Here is a 15,050-nt window from a genome sequence, read left to right on the forward strand (position 1 = left end):
TTTTTTTGTGGCGTCTTTGTCAGGTTTTGGTATTAGGGTGATGGTGGCCTCCTAGAATGAGTTTGGAAGTTTACCTTCCTCTGCAATTTTCTGGAAGAGTTTGAGTAGGATAAGTGTTAGCTCTTCTCTAAATTTTTGGTAGAATTCAGCTGTGAAGCCGTCTGGACCTGGGCTTTTGTTTCCTGGAAGATTTCTGATTACAGTTTCAATTTCCGTGCTTGTGATGGGTCTGTTAAGATTTTCTATTTCGTCCTGGTTCAGTTTTGGAAAGTTGTACTTTTCTAAGAATTTGTCCATTTCTTCCACGTTGTCCATTTTATTGCCATATAATTGCCGATAGTAGTCTCTTATGATCTTTTGTATTTCTGTGTTGTCTGTTGTGATCTCTCCATTTTCATTTCCAATTTTATTGATTTGACTTTTCTCCCTTTGTTTCTTGATGAGTCTGGCTAATGGTTTGTCAATTTTATTTATCCTTTCAAAGAACCAGCTTTTGGCTTTGTTGATGTTTGCTATGGTCTCTTTTGTTTCTTTTGCATTTATTTCTGCCCTAATTTTTAAGATTTCTTTCCTTCTACTAACCCTGGGGTTCTTCATTTCTTCCTTTCCTAGTTGCTTTAGGTGTAGACTTAGGTTATTTGACTTTTTTCTTTTTTCTTGAGGTATGCCTGTATTGCTATGAACTTTCCCCTTAGGACTGCTTTTACAGTATCCCACAGGCTTTGGGTTGTTGTGTTTTCATTTTCATTCATTTCTATGAAAATTTTTCTTTCTTTTTTGATTTCTTCTGTGATTTGTTGGTTATTCAGCAGTGTGTTGTTCAGCCTCCATATGTTGGAATTTTTAATAGTTTTTCTCCTGTAATTGAGATCTAATCTTACTGCATTGTGGTCAGAAAAGATGCTTGGAATGATTTCAATTTTTTTGAATTTACCAAGGCTAGATTTATGGCCCAGGATGTGATCTATCATGGAGAAGGTTCCATGTGCACTTGAGAAAAAGGTGAAATTCATTGTTTTGGGATGAAATGTCCTATAGATATCAATTAGGTCTAACTGGTCTATTGTATCATTTAAAGTTTGTGTTTCCTTGTTAATTTTCTGTTTAGTTGATCTATCCATAGGTGTGAGTGGAGTATTAAAGTCTCCCACTATTATTGTGTTATTGTTAATTTCCCCTTTCATACTTGTTAGCATTTGTCTTACATATTGTGGTGCTCCTATGTTAGGTGCATATATATTTATAATTGTTATATCTTCTTCTTGGATTGATCCTTTGATCATTATGTAGTGTCCTTCTTTGTCTCTTTTCACAGCCTTTGCTTCAAAGCCTATTTTATCTGATATGAGTATTGCTACTCCTGCTTTCTTTTGGTCTCTATTTGCATGGAATATATTTTTCCAGCACTTCACTTTCAGTCTGTATATGTTCCTTGTTTTGAGGTGGGTCTGTTGTAGACAATATATATAGGGGTCTTGTTTTTGTATCCATTCAGCCAGTCTTTGTCTTTTGGTTGGGGCATTCAACCCATTTACATTTAATTATTGACAAGTATGATCCCGTTGCCATTTACTTTATTGTTTTGGGTTCGAGTTTATACACCCTTTCTGTGTTTCCTGTCTAGAGAATATCCTTTAGCATTTGTTGGAGACCTGGTTTGGTGGTGCTGAATTCTCTCAGCTTTTGCTTGTCTGTAAAGCTTTTGACTTCTCCTTCATATTTGAATGAGATCCTTGCTGGGTACAGTAATCTGGGCTGTAGGTTATTTTCTTTCATCACTTTAAGTATGTCCTGCCATTCCCTCCTGGCCTGAAGAGTTTCTATTGAAAGATCAGCTGTTATCCTTATGGGAATCCCCTTGTGTGTTATTTGTTGTTTTTCCCTTGCTGCTTTTAATATTTGTTCTTTGTGTTTGATCTTTGTTAATTTGATTAATATGTGTCTTGGGGTGTTTCGCCTTGGGTTTATCCTGTTTGGGACTCTCTGGGTTTCTTGGACTTGGGTAATTATTTCCTTCCCCATCTTAGGGAAGTTTTCAACTATTATCTCCTCAAGTATTTTCTCATGGTCTTTCTTTTTGTCTTCTTCTTCTGGGATTCCTATGATTCAAATGTTGGGGCGTTTAATATTGTCCTCGAGGCCTCTGGGATTGTCCTCATTTTTTTTAATTCGTTTTTCTTTTTTCCTCTCTGATTCATTTATTTCTACCATTCTATCTTCTACTTCACTAATCCTATCTTCTGCCTCTGTTATTCTACTATGTGTTGCCTCCAGAGTGTTTTTTTATCTCATTTATTGCATTATTCATTATATATTGACTCTTTTTTATTTCTTCTAGGTCCTTGTTAAACCTTTCTTGCATCTTCTCAGTCCTTGTCTCCAGGCTATTTATCTGTGATTCCATTTTGATTTCAAGATGTTGGATCATTTTCACTATCATTATTTGGAATTCTTTATAGGTAGATTTCCTATCTCTTCCTCTTTTGTTTGGTTTGGTGGGCATTTATCCTGTTCATTTACCTGCTGTGTATTCCTCTGTATCTTCATCTTGTTTATATTGCTGAGTTTCAGGTGGCCTTTCTGTATTCTGGCAGTTTGTGGAGTTCTCTTTGTTGTGGAGTTTTCTCGCTGTGGGTGGGGTTGTAGTTCACTCATATTAGTGATCTTCATTTCTTTTCAACAGAGCAAAATCCCACATCCCTCTGCCTGAAAACTGAAACCTTTCAATCAGAGACACCATATGACCTCTGGGACTTAGCCCTCCTCCCCTCCTTTGCCTCAAAACAGCCCCCCTCAATAATACTATGCATTCACTTCACTACTTCCCCAACAAGTGTCTGATATCCATCCTTCAAAATAAGCCAAACCAGGCAAGCTACTAACAACAGTAACCAACCTCCCTCAAAGACTCAATGCTACTTTGATCATGACAGAAAACATGTCATCCCTAATCACTACTTCTCTCAGAGACCTCCAGCTTCCTGTTCTCATCTGATTTCCCCACCCTCATGTCCTTGCTCGGGGACAGATAAGCCAAGGATGTAGAAAGTGAAGTGAAGTGAAGTCGCTCAGTCATGTCCAACTCTTTGTGACCCTGTGGACTGTAGCTCACCAGGCTCCTCCATCTGTGGGATTCTCCAGGCAAGAATACTGGAGTGGGTTGCCATTTCCTTCCCCAGGGAGAAAAGTAGAACCTTAAAACAGGTGACTGAGTGTGGACTTCGTTCAACACTTTATCCCCCGACAGAACCTTTGGCCTTGTGACTGGAGAGACCCAGGCTGTGTTCCTTCTAGATAAGCACCATGAACAGAGACAGCTTCTCCGAAAACCCCAGGGAAGATAGGAAGAAATTAGAGAAGAAATCCAAGTCGGGATTTCTGAGTTGATCTGGAGAGGGCAGAGGAGTGGCCCAGGGGACATTGTATGGTGACTAGATTTCTGGGCATTGGGGGTTGGGGGAGGGTCAGAAGCACTGGGGACAAGGAGCAGCATGTCAGGGGAAGATCCAGAGCTTCTGACCCTCATTCTGTCCTTGCCTGATATCCTTGGGTACAAGATCTGTGATCTTGCACTGGATTGGATGGTTCTCAGTCTATTCTGGAAGGTTAGAGAAGAGCATGCCATCAGCATTAAACACCTACTACATGCCAGACGGGAGCCTAGACAATGTTACCCATTTTCTCTGTTAGCCATGACTAGAGAGGGTTTATTAGCTCTACTTTATAGATCTAACATGGAGGCCCTGCAGCCAAGGAAGAGTTCCTGGCTGAAAGTCAGACATATTTAGCTGAATCATTGCTGGGATTTATTTTTCTTTCTTTTTTAGACTTTGAAGAATATTTCCAAATACTTCTCTATGAAAGAGGGGGCACGTCTGGGATACTCGGAGAAAACCACCTATGTGAATATGAAGAGAAACTATGAAACCATGACTAGACTAGGTAATAGGAAGTTCTGGGTCCAGACAAGGCTGGAAACAAATGATGATTCCTCTTTACAAGCCATGGTTTATTCTTCTTAGGCTATGCCAAGTGTCCCACATTTGTCCTTTTCTGTGCGAAGAAATCCCAGGGCAGTTTTCAACCCTTCTGCTCTTTTAAATCCTGTGCAGGGCTGTGGGCTGAGAGTGGCCACAGAGATGCTCAGACCTGGATTCTATGCATTTCTCTCTCACTGGCCGTGGTTCAGATTCCCCCTGCCCAGCTGATGAGCTTTACTGTTGGTGCTGTGTCCCAGCATTTCCCCCTCCTCTCAGGTTGTTTGTTAAGAAATAAATATTTTGCATCTTTCTGGATCTCAAGGGTACCCCAGCAGCTCTCATGTGTCCTAACAATGGAGCCACAAAATCCAAGCATTGTGATTCTAAAACTAAGAACCCCAGGGAAAAGGGTAAGTGACAGGAAATGAGTCTCCTGAAGCCCATTTATGCGGGGTTCCAGATGGGGAAAGATTCTCAGGACTTTGTTCCCTCAAAAGCATCATGGTTAAGTGAAAAAAAAAATGGAATGCAGAGGGTTAAGCACAGTCAGAGGCCATTCATATATAATCCTAAAACATGCAAAACGAGAATATATATATTTTTATGGATAGAAAGTATTTGGTAAATGTATAAAAACGTGAATGAGAATAAAACCCATCAAACTCTGGAGTGAAGAAGTGGAAAAGGGAGGAGGGTAGGGATCAGTGAGGGCCACACAGATGGCTTCAGCTGTGACTTGTCCATAGTGTTTTGTTATGTTTTGAATAAAGAGCTCAGAGCGATCTGAAGTAGTTGTGAGATAATGTTGAAATCCTACTAGACCCAATGGTAGATGCACGTTTCAAATATTATTGTCCATCATTTTATGCATGTTTGAAACATTTCTTTTTTAAAGGAGTTAGTTCTTGCTAAGCACCATTAATGAATCACAGGATGATTAAGAAAAATTTGAAGTGTAAATCCACCCAAAACTTCCAAAATAATAGTGCATAGGTATTGGGTAACTATCTTAAGAAAGTGATTAACATATTATGTAATGACATATGGCTGTTTGCTTGCGTTTTATCAAAACCAAATAGTTGTCTCACTCCTAATCGAACCTGGTTCTGTGTGTTGAGTTTGGAAGAGAGTTTAAGAGAGTAATCTTCCACACATTGACCTTTCCTACTGGTCAATGAGCAGAGGCAATGTAAGGTTTTAAAAAAGTGACAGAGTCTAGAAATCTGAGCAGTGTATGTACTCACTTAAAAAGGGGATGGGATGTGTTCATTTGCTCTTTTGCTCTGACAGCATAGTTGTGAGAAGACAGGGTGAGAATGTTCAAAATGTCTCCAGTAACCCTTTGACTTTCTAGTTTAACAGGCCGGATTCCACAAGCTCCCAAAATTACTGTAAGAGGGCTAAAAACCCAGTGCTTGAGTAGCTACAAGGTTTTTGATATTAAAGAGGTATCTTTATACTGGAAACATTCCATAACCACTGGACTAAATCATCCATGGTTCATTTCACACTTAACAGCTTCATTAAGGTGTAATTGACCTACTGTGAAATTCACCATTTTAAGTATAGAGTGATTTTTGGCTAAAGACCAATCAATTTACTTCTTTGGGGAAAAACGTAAGAAATACATAATAGGATAGGATAAGGCAGTGATGGGGTTTAGTTTACATTTTATAAACCATAGAAGAAAAATTCTGAATAGATGCTGCAAATAAATAGCAAAATCATTGTTATTCAGAGGCTGGTCTCAGAGTAACTCTTTGATAATAAGTGGACTCGTCACCCTCTGCTGCAGAAATCCCTGATACCACAGGAGTCTCTGCAGTTTGAGAATATTTACCAACAACAAAAACAAATTTCTGACTTGTCACCTCCTTTTAGATGAACCTCCTCAAGGGACTTCCAACATGCAAGGGGGAAAATGCCAGAAGGTGAGTGCCTCGCAAATCCAAAGGACCAGAGACTGTTTATCTCTCCGTAGATGTGAATATTGGGATAAAAGTGGGAAAATAGCCTGGCCCTCACTGCCTCCCTTTGCTGATCTCTTTATCACAGTTCCTGATGTAGTTCAGTTCAGTCGCTCAGTCGTGTCTGACTCTTTGCGACCCCATGAATCGCAGCACGCCAGGCCTCCCTGTTCACCACCATCTCCCGGAGTTCACTCAAACTTATGTCCATCGAGTCGGTTATGCCATCCAGCCATCTCATCCTCTGTCGTCCCCTTTTCCTCCTGCCCCCAATCCCTCCCAGCATCAGAGTCTTTTCCAATGAGTCAACTCTTCGCATGAGGTGGCCAAAGAACTGGAGTTTCAGCTTTAACATCATTTGTTCCAAAGAACACCCCAGGGCTGATCTTTAGAATGGACTGGTTGGATCTCCTTGCAGTCCAAGGGACTCTCAAGAGTCTTCTCCAACACCACAGTTCAAAAGCATCAATTCCTCGGCGCTCAGCTTTCTTCACAGTCCAACTCTCGCATCCATACATGACCACTGGAAAAACCATAGCCTTGACTAGATGGACCTTTGTTGGCAAAGTAATGTCTCTGCTTTTCAATATGCTACCTAGGTTGGTCATAACTTTTCGTCCAAGGAGTAAGCGTCTTTAAATTTCATGGCTGCAGTCCTGATGTAGTACCAAGAGCTAAATAATAATTAACAACAATTGTAATAGTTGTTACTTCTTTTGATTTCATAGTGATGACAGATACTATTTTAGGCAATTCACATGGATTAGTGTATTTAGCCCTTAAAACCTCTATGATGTTACTGCCATTTTATCCCCAAATAATAATGAAGTTATTATTAGTATTATTAAATACTACTACTCATAATAATGCAGATACTGTCGTACAGTGATGTTAAATAATCTGCTTGAGACCACAATGGCTGTTCTCTTCTCCAGAGGATCTTACTGACCCAGGGATCAGACCTGGATCTCTTGCATTGCAGGAAGATTCTTTACATCTGAGCCACCAGGGAAGCCCAACAGTGGCAGTGGTAGTAGTCTAATCCAAAGCCCCAAGCCATTTCCAAACCTATAAGCTTTTCCACACGTTTCTGAAGCTCAGGCGTTTCCCCTAAACTTTGCAGATGCTGCTGACACTTCTGTTTAGACACCCACTCTCACAACAGGGCCCCTTTTGTGTTGCTTGGGAATCACTTGAACTGTCAGCCTCTCTCTTCTGTGAGCTCCTTAGGGACCTTGTCTGCCCCTGAGGCATCTCTGAAGTCCCAGTTCCAGCCCAGGAAGACCCTTAGAGGTTTATTGAATGAGTTCTTCTGCAATTGCAGGTTAAACTATAGTTTAGAGGGTAAAGGGATCTGGTGGTTGGGTTACCAGTAGCAGTGTGGACACGGTTGAAGAGAGAATTCAAAGAGGGATCATAAAAGTGTTTGTTTTTATTGTTATCACATTTAAACAGCATTTATAGCCTTAGAAAGTTCTTTCACTTAGCTTGTTTTACAGTTATTGTTCACTGATGCATAAATAAGGGAGCTGATTATATAGTTATCGTTCACAGTTTTATAAACAAGAGCTGAATGAAGGTGGCTTTAAGATCGTTGGTCAGCGACACACCCTGACACAAGTAGAATTGGTACAGGAACCACCTCACCTAATTCCACATGAAATGTTCTTGCCGAGGTAGGACAGGATGCAACATCTGGCACCACCTTCTTGGCTGTCTGCGTGAATTTATGTGAACCATTCTCTCTTCTCCTTTCCCTATATTCATCTCTCCCACACCATTTGCCAGCAGCGTTTTGTCCCCTCTGCACATTGTTCCATTTGCTCTCCCCGCAGCTGTCAACCATCTTATCTTCAATCCCTTAGATTTTATAGAAGCCCCTCCTCATTTTCACAGACCTCATGGATCGTTAGAACGCTCTACTTTCCCAAATCTTCCATGTACCACACTCCTGCTCACTTGGAGATTTCTCTTGGTGAGGGTGTCAGTCTGGAAAAAGCATGAAAACAAGCGTTCTAATCCTGGAAACGCCCTTCATTTAGACCATTCCATTTCCTTCTAACTTCCTAGATTCTTCGTAATTTAGGTACAGGTAATATAATGATCCCTCAGACTTGTTGAGGACGTTAATTAAGGTACTGCACAAGAAAACACTTTGTAAGCTCTAAAGCACTTGAGAAATGGATACTGATTGTATGTGACTTTCACGTTAAAAAGGTGATGCCCAAGAAGCCTGTAAAGGGAAAAAAACGTTCAAAGATAGTACCAGGAACATCAGGCCCAGAGCAGGCTCAGAGACAGCTGCACTCCCAGGCAAAAGCAAGTATCTCTGCTCAGCAGAGTAAGAAAACAGCAGGTAAGAGAAACCACTTTTCTTACTTGTTTGGGAACAACTCCTCTGTCTTCCCTGGCCATGTTCAAGTGAATGGGTTAGCCATGGGAGATGGATCCTGGACAGGCCTAGGGCCAGGCTGGGCTGAGAGCTTGCTCAGCTCCAGCTGAAACATTTGAGCTGACTTCCAGGGTCCTCATTGCTGGGGCCTGGGTTTGATCCCTGATCAAGGAACTAAGATCCCACAAACCACTTGGCATGGCCAACTTTGTTTTAAAAACGTGTAACTTACAGAATCACAGATCTGAGTTGTCATCCATATGAAAGCCATGTAACTGGGGGCAAGCCTTTCAAATTCTCTGAGCTCCAGATTCCTAGTCCATAAAATGGAAATAAAGAATCCAAGTTCACAGGCTGTTCAAAGGTGTTCAATTCAAGGGACTTCCCTGGCAGTCCAGTGGTTAAGACTGCACCTACTCTGCAGGGAGCATGGGTTCAATCCCTGGTGGGGGAACTCAGGTCATTCCATCTGTGATAACTTGGGAACACATCTTACTCAGAGTTTTATCCCCACCCTCAGCTCAATGCCTGACACACGATATGCCTTTAATATCTGCTGAGTGAAAGACGGTCAGAATAAATGTGGTAAGTAATCTGAATTACTTACTGGTGAAAGGAGCCAGAAGCTAAAACTCTAACTGCTGTTTGGTGTGTATTGGTGTGGGTCTAACCTCTCAGCCTCTTTGAGCCAGAAAGTGTGCAAAACAGACTGTGTGGAAGTCCTGTGGACACCTGGGGAGGGAGGAGGCATCTCCTTATCTCACAAAACAGGACCCGACACTCCCTAACCCACCCAACACCCATGTACCAACTCTTCTCCAGGATCCAAGAAAAAGAAGGTTTCTGCCATCAGACTGCGAGAAAGAAAACCGGTTGCCTACGAAGAGATCAGTGATCCTGAGGAAGAATCCAATGGAAACACGGTTGATGTGTGGGCCAACAGAGGGCAAAAAAGAGAACCAGTTGCCCAAGAAGAGATCAGCGATCACGAGGAAGAATCCAATAGAAACACAGTTAATGTTTGGGCCAACAGACTGCGAAAAAGGAAACCAGTGGCCTATGAAGAGATCAGTGATCCCGAGGAAGAGGAAGATGAAGATGACTAAATCTGTAAGTAAGCTTTCTCTCCATCCCCACATCCCCACAAAAGGCACTGTTCTCTTATGTTAGTTGTATCCTGTCTTGTCACTTGTTCCTTTCTCCCAGTCCCTTGGGGGTGCAGCTCTGAGGCTAAATGAGAAGGATTCCCATGCTTTTTCTACTTCCTGCTCTGTATATCCAGAGATCTTCCCTCCCCAGGATGCTGTGGGCTCCCAAACCCCAGGTCAGCTTCTAGCATGTAGGCGACACATTCCTCTAGCCGAAAACCTCACTGGACAGTTGACAGAGTCGCTGCAGCCTGAACACAAGGTTGGTCTTCAGGAGCAGTGAGAGGTGCACATAGACCACAAGGCAGGATGGAATGGGAGTGCACAGGGGCCATGCAGGTCAAAATGAGGAGCTGAATAGTAATTTATCAGTCAGTGGGGGCTCATTGTCACTTATTTTCCTTCTCTTTCCTTGCCTCAGCCTCACAGATGTGACAAGTGCCCAAGATAAGAAGCAGAACTTGGTGGCTGTTCATGAACATGGCACGGCTATGAATTCCTAGCACATGAAATAAACAGTTCACAACAGTTAAACATGATTTTCCTTACTATGTGCCAAGCATTATTAGTTATTAAAGTTGTGTTAATGAGCAAGACATATACCTGCCGTGTGTTTCTGTCTGTGTATCCATGCTTCTAGGGCTTCCCAGGTGGTGCTAGTGGTAAAGAACCTGCCTGCCAATGCAGGAGGCAAGAGACGCAGGTTTGATCCCTGGGTCAGGGCAATCCCCTGGAGGAGGGCATTGGCAACCCACTCCAGTATTCTTGCCTAGAAAATCTGATGGACAGAGGAGTCTGGAAGGCTACATACAGTTCATGGGATCGCACAAAGTTGGACACGACTGAAGTGACTTAGCATGCACACACATCCATGCCGCTGCCTTAAAAATAAACAAATATTGTCAGATATTCTTTGTACAGAACAGCACTAACCTCCCCCTCTCCAGATGTAACTACTGAGGGCAGTTCTGTGTGTTTTATTGCAAACGGTTTTCTCTATATTTACACACATCCACAGGGTACCAATATGAGCATCTCTCACCTGCTTTTCCTCTTTAGCAGCATGTCCTGAACAAGTCTGTCTCACTCTGTTTCCTGTTCCACACATGCTCCAAACCTCCATTATTCATTCACTCAGCATCGGTCACTGACAATAGACATTTACAAGATTTTCCCAGTTGTTTGCTCTTCCCACTCTTGTGCACACAGCCCTGTGCACCTGTATCAGTGTTTCTTTAGCACATGTTCCTAGAAATGGAATTGTTGTATCAAAGTGTTCATTCATCCAACACCTAATGGGTCTGTACTGCATACTGAGCGCCATTCTAGGTCCTGGAGAGACATCAGGGACAAGATAAACAACAGTCCCTGCCCACGTGGAGGTGCCAGTCTAGTGGGGGCTGTTGCTAGTTTTTATTCTGATGGATGCTGTACCTGCCCTGTACCGGAGTGGGATTCTGCAGGTGGTTGGACACCTTGGCTGTTGCTCTCTCTAAGATCTTCGGGGTCATGGGGCTGGGACAGTCCATTTGAAAGTGTGTGGGGGGAGACAGAGATGAAACTGTCAATTGGGGAACATGGAAGAATAGGGAAGAAGAGGTCCAGTGTAGGGCCCGTCGTGAACAGGAAAGGAAGAGATCACTTAGTCATGATACAAGGGACCAAAGATGGAAAACTCCACTGGACAGAGGCAGGAAATTGCCCATGTCAGGTCCAAGGGCTTGGGAGCCAGGATGGGGGTCAAGTATTAATAATGGGACAGCCCTCTCCCAGATGGACCATCACAACCCACAGAGCTGGAACAGTCAGTTCTGGGGAAGGGAAGAGAAGAGTCTATTTTAGAGCAAATCATTGTGTGTGTTGGGGGACATTAAAGCTACCAACAGAAATCCAAGGTGACTTGCATGGGACATCAAACACCAGCCCCAGATGGCTGCAGTGTTGCACCATTTTGACCATCCACTGCCCATCGCCTTGGCCTCCTGGCTCTCATCCAGCCTTGGAAGGTCTCCACTCTCCTGCTGAAGCTGCCATCTCCCCTACCCTTGCCTTCATCCCACCTCTGGACTCGTCCCCCTCAACCCAACAGATTTGGATCAGAGATGGGAGAAACCATAAACCAGCAGAGGATGAGCTCCTGGACTCTGACTGGTCCCTGTAACTCCAGGTTGGAGCCATGGTTGCTGGGCCAGAATTGCTGGGCCAGTGTTTCTCCTACAAACACTCTATGACAGCTTCAGGGTTACAGGATTGCTGTCCACACAGCAGCCCTGGGGCTAGGCCTGGGTCTGGTCTCCTAAAGACCTTGGGGGTGGGGGACGCTGCATAAAAGGAGCTTGCCCTAGGAGTCTGAGGATCTCTAGACCTAAGAGGTGGCGTAGACCATGACAGACAGGTGGGAAAGGAAGCATGGCTGGGGTATGGACAGATGTGGACACCCACATAAACCCTCTCTGACCAGCATGTTCTGAGAGACACTCTTCCTCACAGGGATGACCCTCCCAGCAGTGGCTGCATGGCAAGGGCCTCCCAGTTTATCTGAGTCCCCACCTACTCCTCCAGGAATAACAATGTCTTGTCGTTCAAGGTCATACCTTTGTGTGAGACAAGTCCCAGGCCCAGGAGTCTGCATCCCAGGCCAGGAACAATGTCTGCAAGAAGGAAAGAGGTGTGGTCCCTTGGGGTCTCCCCCTCTCAGCCCACCTTCCATAATAACCATAGGAAGTACAATTAACATTCATCTTCTGCTTGCAAAGTGCCTGGGGTGATACTAAGCATCTTGTATGGATTTCCCCACTTATCTCCACAATCAACCTCTGTGCACAGACAGACACTATCATATAGCTAGAGAGAGGTAATGAGAGACAGAGACACCAACAGACCTGCAGCTTCATGCCAGAGTTCCTCCAGCTGGCACATGCAGGGAGAGCTGAGCGTGGAGCTCACTGTGACTTCAGAGACACTAAGGCAGATAGGTACAAATTTCGGGGGTGGAGAGACTTGAATGACCTCTGAATTCTGCCTCAAATCTAGGGAAGAGGATGTGGACCAGGAACCCTAGAGACAGAGTATGCCCAGAGGGAGAGGCAGATCTGGTGCTAGGGGGGGCAGGGAAGGACAGAGATACACAGGGTGGGTGGAAGTGGGTCTGGCAGGGAGGCCAGGGAGACCCAGGGCCAAGTGAGGGCTATCACAGCCTTGAGGGGTCAGGTGGTTAGGGGCAGAGGTCCCCTAGAACTGTCAGCACACCCTTCCTGATGCTGCAGGGAGACGTGGGTGCTGCCCAGGTCAGTGAGGTCACTCTACCTGTGCCTCAGGCCAACTTGCTAGCTTTTATTTTGACAAATGCTGTATCCCAGCCCCCAGTCCTGGAGCAGGATTCTGCAGGTGGTTGGATACCTTGGCCTTTGCTGTAAGAAGAAATAAATTCTATTTTACCCCAGTTTCATTCTTCATTACTCAAATTTAATAATCTGCTAACGAACATTGTGTACCTTATTGTCCATGCAGATACAGAAGAGGACGTCCAAAAGAGATACAGAAAGATTTTATTTTCCTTTCTCCTGAAGAAGATTGGATGAACCAGCTGAATTTCCCAGCAGAGGAGACGGGTGCAGGGAAGGGTGGCTTGAAAGCACTCTGGGGTCATGACGAGCATTTTCCCTTAGGTTCCCTGGGTAGATACAGCTCCTTCCCTCCCTCCTTTTCCTCCTTCTCTTCCTCCTCCCCCTCCTCCTCCATTTGACAAATCAAATTTTTGAGATGCAGGGAGACTATGGCTTTGCCTGATGCCAGAAGTCAGCCTCTATGTGGCCCCAGGTGCGCCCCGAATCAAGCCTGGAGTCCAAGGTGGATGCATGTGCTCTCCTGATGAGCGTCCAAAATGACTTTCTTTCTTTCTTTTTTTACTTCCTGGCTTTCTTGTTTCTCTTCCAGCAATTTTTAAGATTCGTTATAAAGCAAAATTCTGGGAATTCCGTGGCAGTCCAGAGGTTAGGACTCTGTGCTTTCACTGCCAAGGTCCTGAGTTCAATCCCTGGTCAGGGAACTAAGATCCCACAAGTCACGGAGTGGGAAAAAACAATGAATCCTATTCCTAGTAAAGAATTGGGAAAACGCAAGGACGTGTGAAAGAGCAGTACATCCATCACAAGAAAACACTTCTGAGCTTTATTCACCAAGACCCACAGTAAAGAACACATTGTACAAGTGACTCTAAAGCAAATGCTTCACAGAACAATACTGACCCTTATATATGTGATATTCACCAATATTGTCTATTCTGTTTGTGATGTGCTATGTTATTTCATTCTAATTCATTTAAAATGCACAATTCTTTTCAGAATCCTTAAAATATTCTATTGGCCATGAATCACAACCTGCAGTTTGGAAAGTCCTTCTCCAGGGTCCCAGTGTGTGTCAAACAGGTGACTTGCTGCTTTGAGTCCTGCAGGGAAGGTTCAAGGAAACCTCATGATGCCCCTCTGAGCCAGGGTCCCCTGGAAGGTGTAACCTAGAGGCTTCCTGCTCCCAGGCTTGGCCCAGGCTTGACCTGGGTAGGGGTGGGCCATCCCAGATGTCTGGGGAAAACACTCTTATGTCTCTTTTTCACTCTCACACTACTACCACACTCACAGCGCTTCTGGGATGTGTGGGTTTTTTCCTCACACCAAAGAAATTCTCGGCGTCATCAGCTGGGTGTCCTACAATTCCATTCAATCTTGACACTAACAGGAGTTTGTGCAGACAAGTTAAGAGCTCAGTCCCACAAGACTGTCCCTTCCACCTCAGATGCCAGTTCATAGTCCCAGGTTGTCACTGTACTTCTGACCAACCAGCTATAAATCAGAGGTTCCTATGACCCCCTTCTCAAATTCAGTCATTTGCTATAATAGGTCACAGAACTCAGGGAAGCACTTACCTACACTGACTGGTTTATTATATAATAAAAGGACATGATAAAGGACACAGATGAACAGCCAGATGTAGAGAAACCGGGGGTAAGTTCTGGAAGGATTCAGGGCACAACACCTTGTGTCTCTGTGACATGGGGGTGCCCACTCTCTCAGCATGGATGTGTTTACCCACACGGAAGCTCCTGGAACTCAACGCTAATGGGATTTTATGGAAGCTTCCTCACGTAGGCATGATCAAATATTAACTCCTTTTCCAGCCCTCTCCCTTCTCTGGAGGATGGGGGTTGGGGCTGAAAATTCCAAGCCTGTAATCATAGCTTGGTCTTTCTGGTGACAAGGACCCTACACAGAGTTGCCTCATTAGAACAAAAGATGCTGTTAGTGCTCTTACCACGTAGGAAATTACACTGGTTTTGGAGCTCTGTTCCAGGAACCCAGGGCAGAGGCCAATATACATTTTTTTCTATTTCACAACAGGTGGAGGGAGATGCCAGCTCAGGCTCTCTCCTTTTGGTGGACAGAGATGCCAGCTCAGGGTAGATTGGGTTATAAACAAATGACAGACAATCAGAGTTTATTTCTCACGGATGCTGCACGCCCACTGCAGGTAGACTGGGGCTCTTCTGCACATTATCAACACACTCATG

General features: G+C 44.1%; 1 protein-coding gene across 1 annotated transcript; it reads left to right on the forward strand.

Moving 5' to 3' along the window:
* The first annotated feature begins 2,677 nt into the window (after positions 1–2,677).
* On the forward strand, positions 2,678–10,085 carry LOC100847469 (protein SSX1-like). The gene is made up of 8 exons (XM_024988534.2): positions 2,678–3,368; position 3,463; positions 3,828–3,943; positions 4,296–4,390; positions 5,862–5,911; positions 8,165–8,303; positions 9,162–9,449; positions 9,909–10,085. Exons 1-7 carry the CDS (start codon positions 3,304–3,306, stop codon positions 9,443–9,445), a joined length of 750 nt encoding a protein of 249 aa, XP_024844302.1. The 5' UTR covers positions 2,678–3,303; the 3' UTR covers positions 9,446–9,449; positions 9,909–10,085.
* The last annotated feature ends 4,965 nt before the right edge of the window (positions 10,086–15,050 follow it).

This window comes from Bos taurus, chromosome X (assembly GCF_002263795.3).
Source record: "Bos taurus isolate L1 Dominette 01449 registration number 42190680 breed Hereford chromosome X, ARS-UCD2.0, whole genome shotgun sequence".
In the NCBI taxonomy this organism is placed as follows: Eukaryota; Metazoa; Chordata; class Mammalia; order Artiodactyla; family Bovidae; genus Bos; species Bos taurus.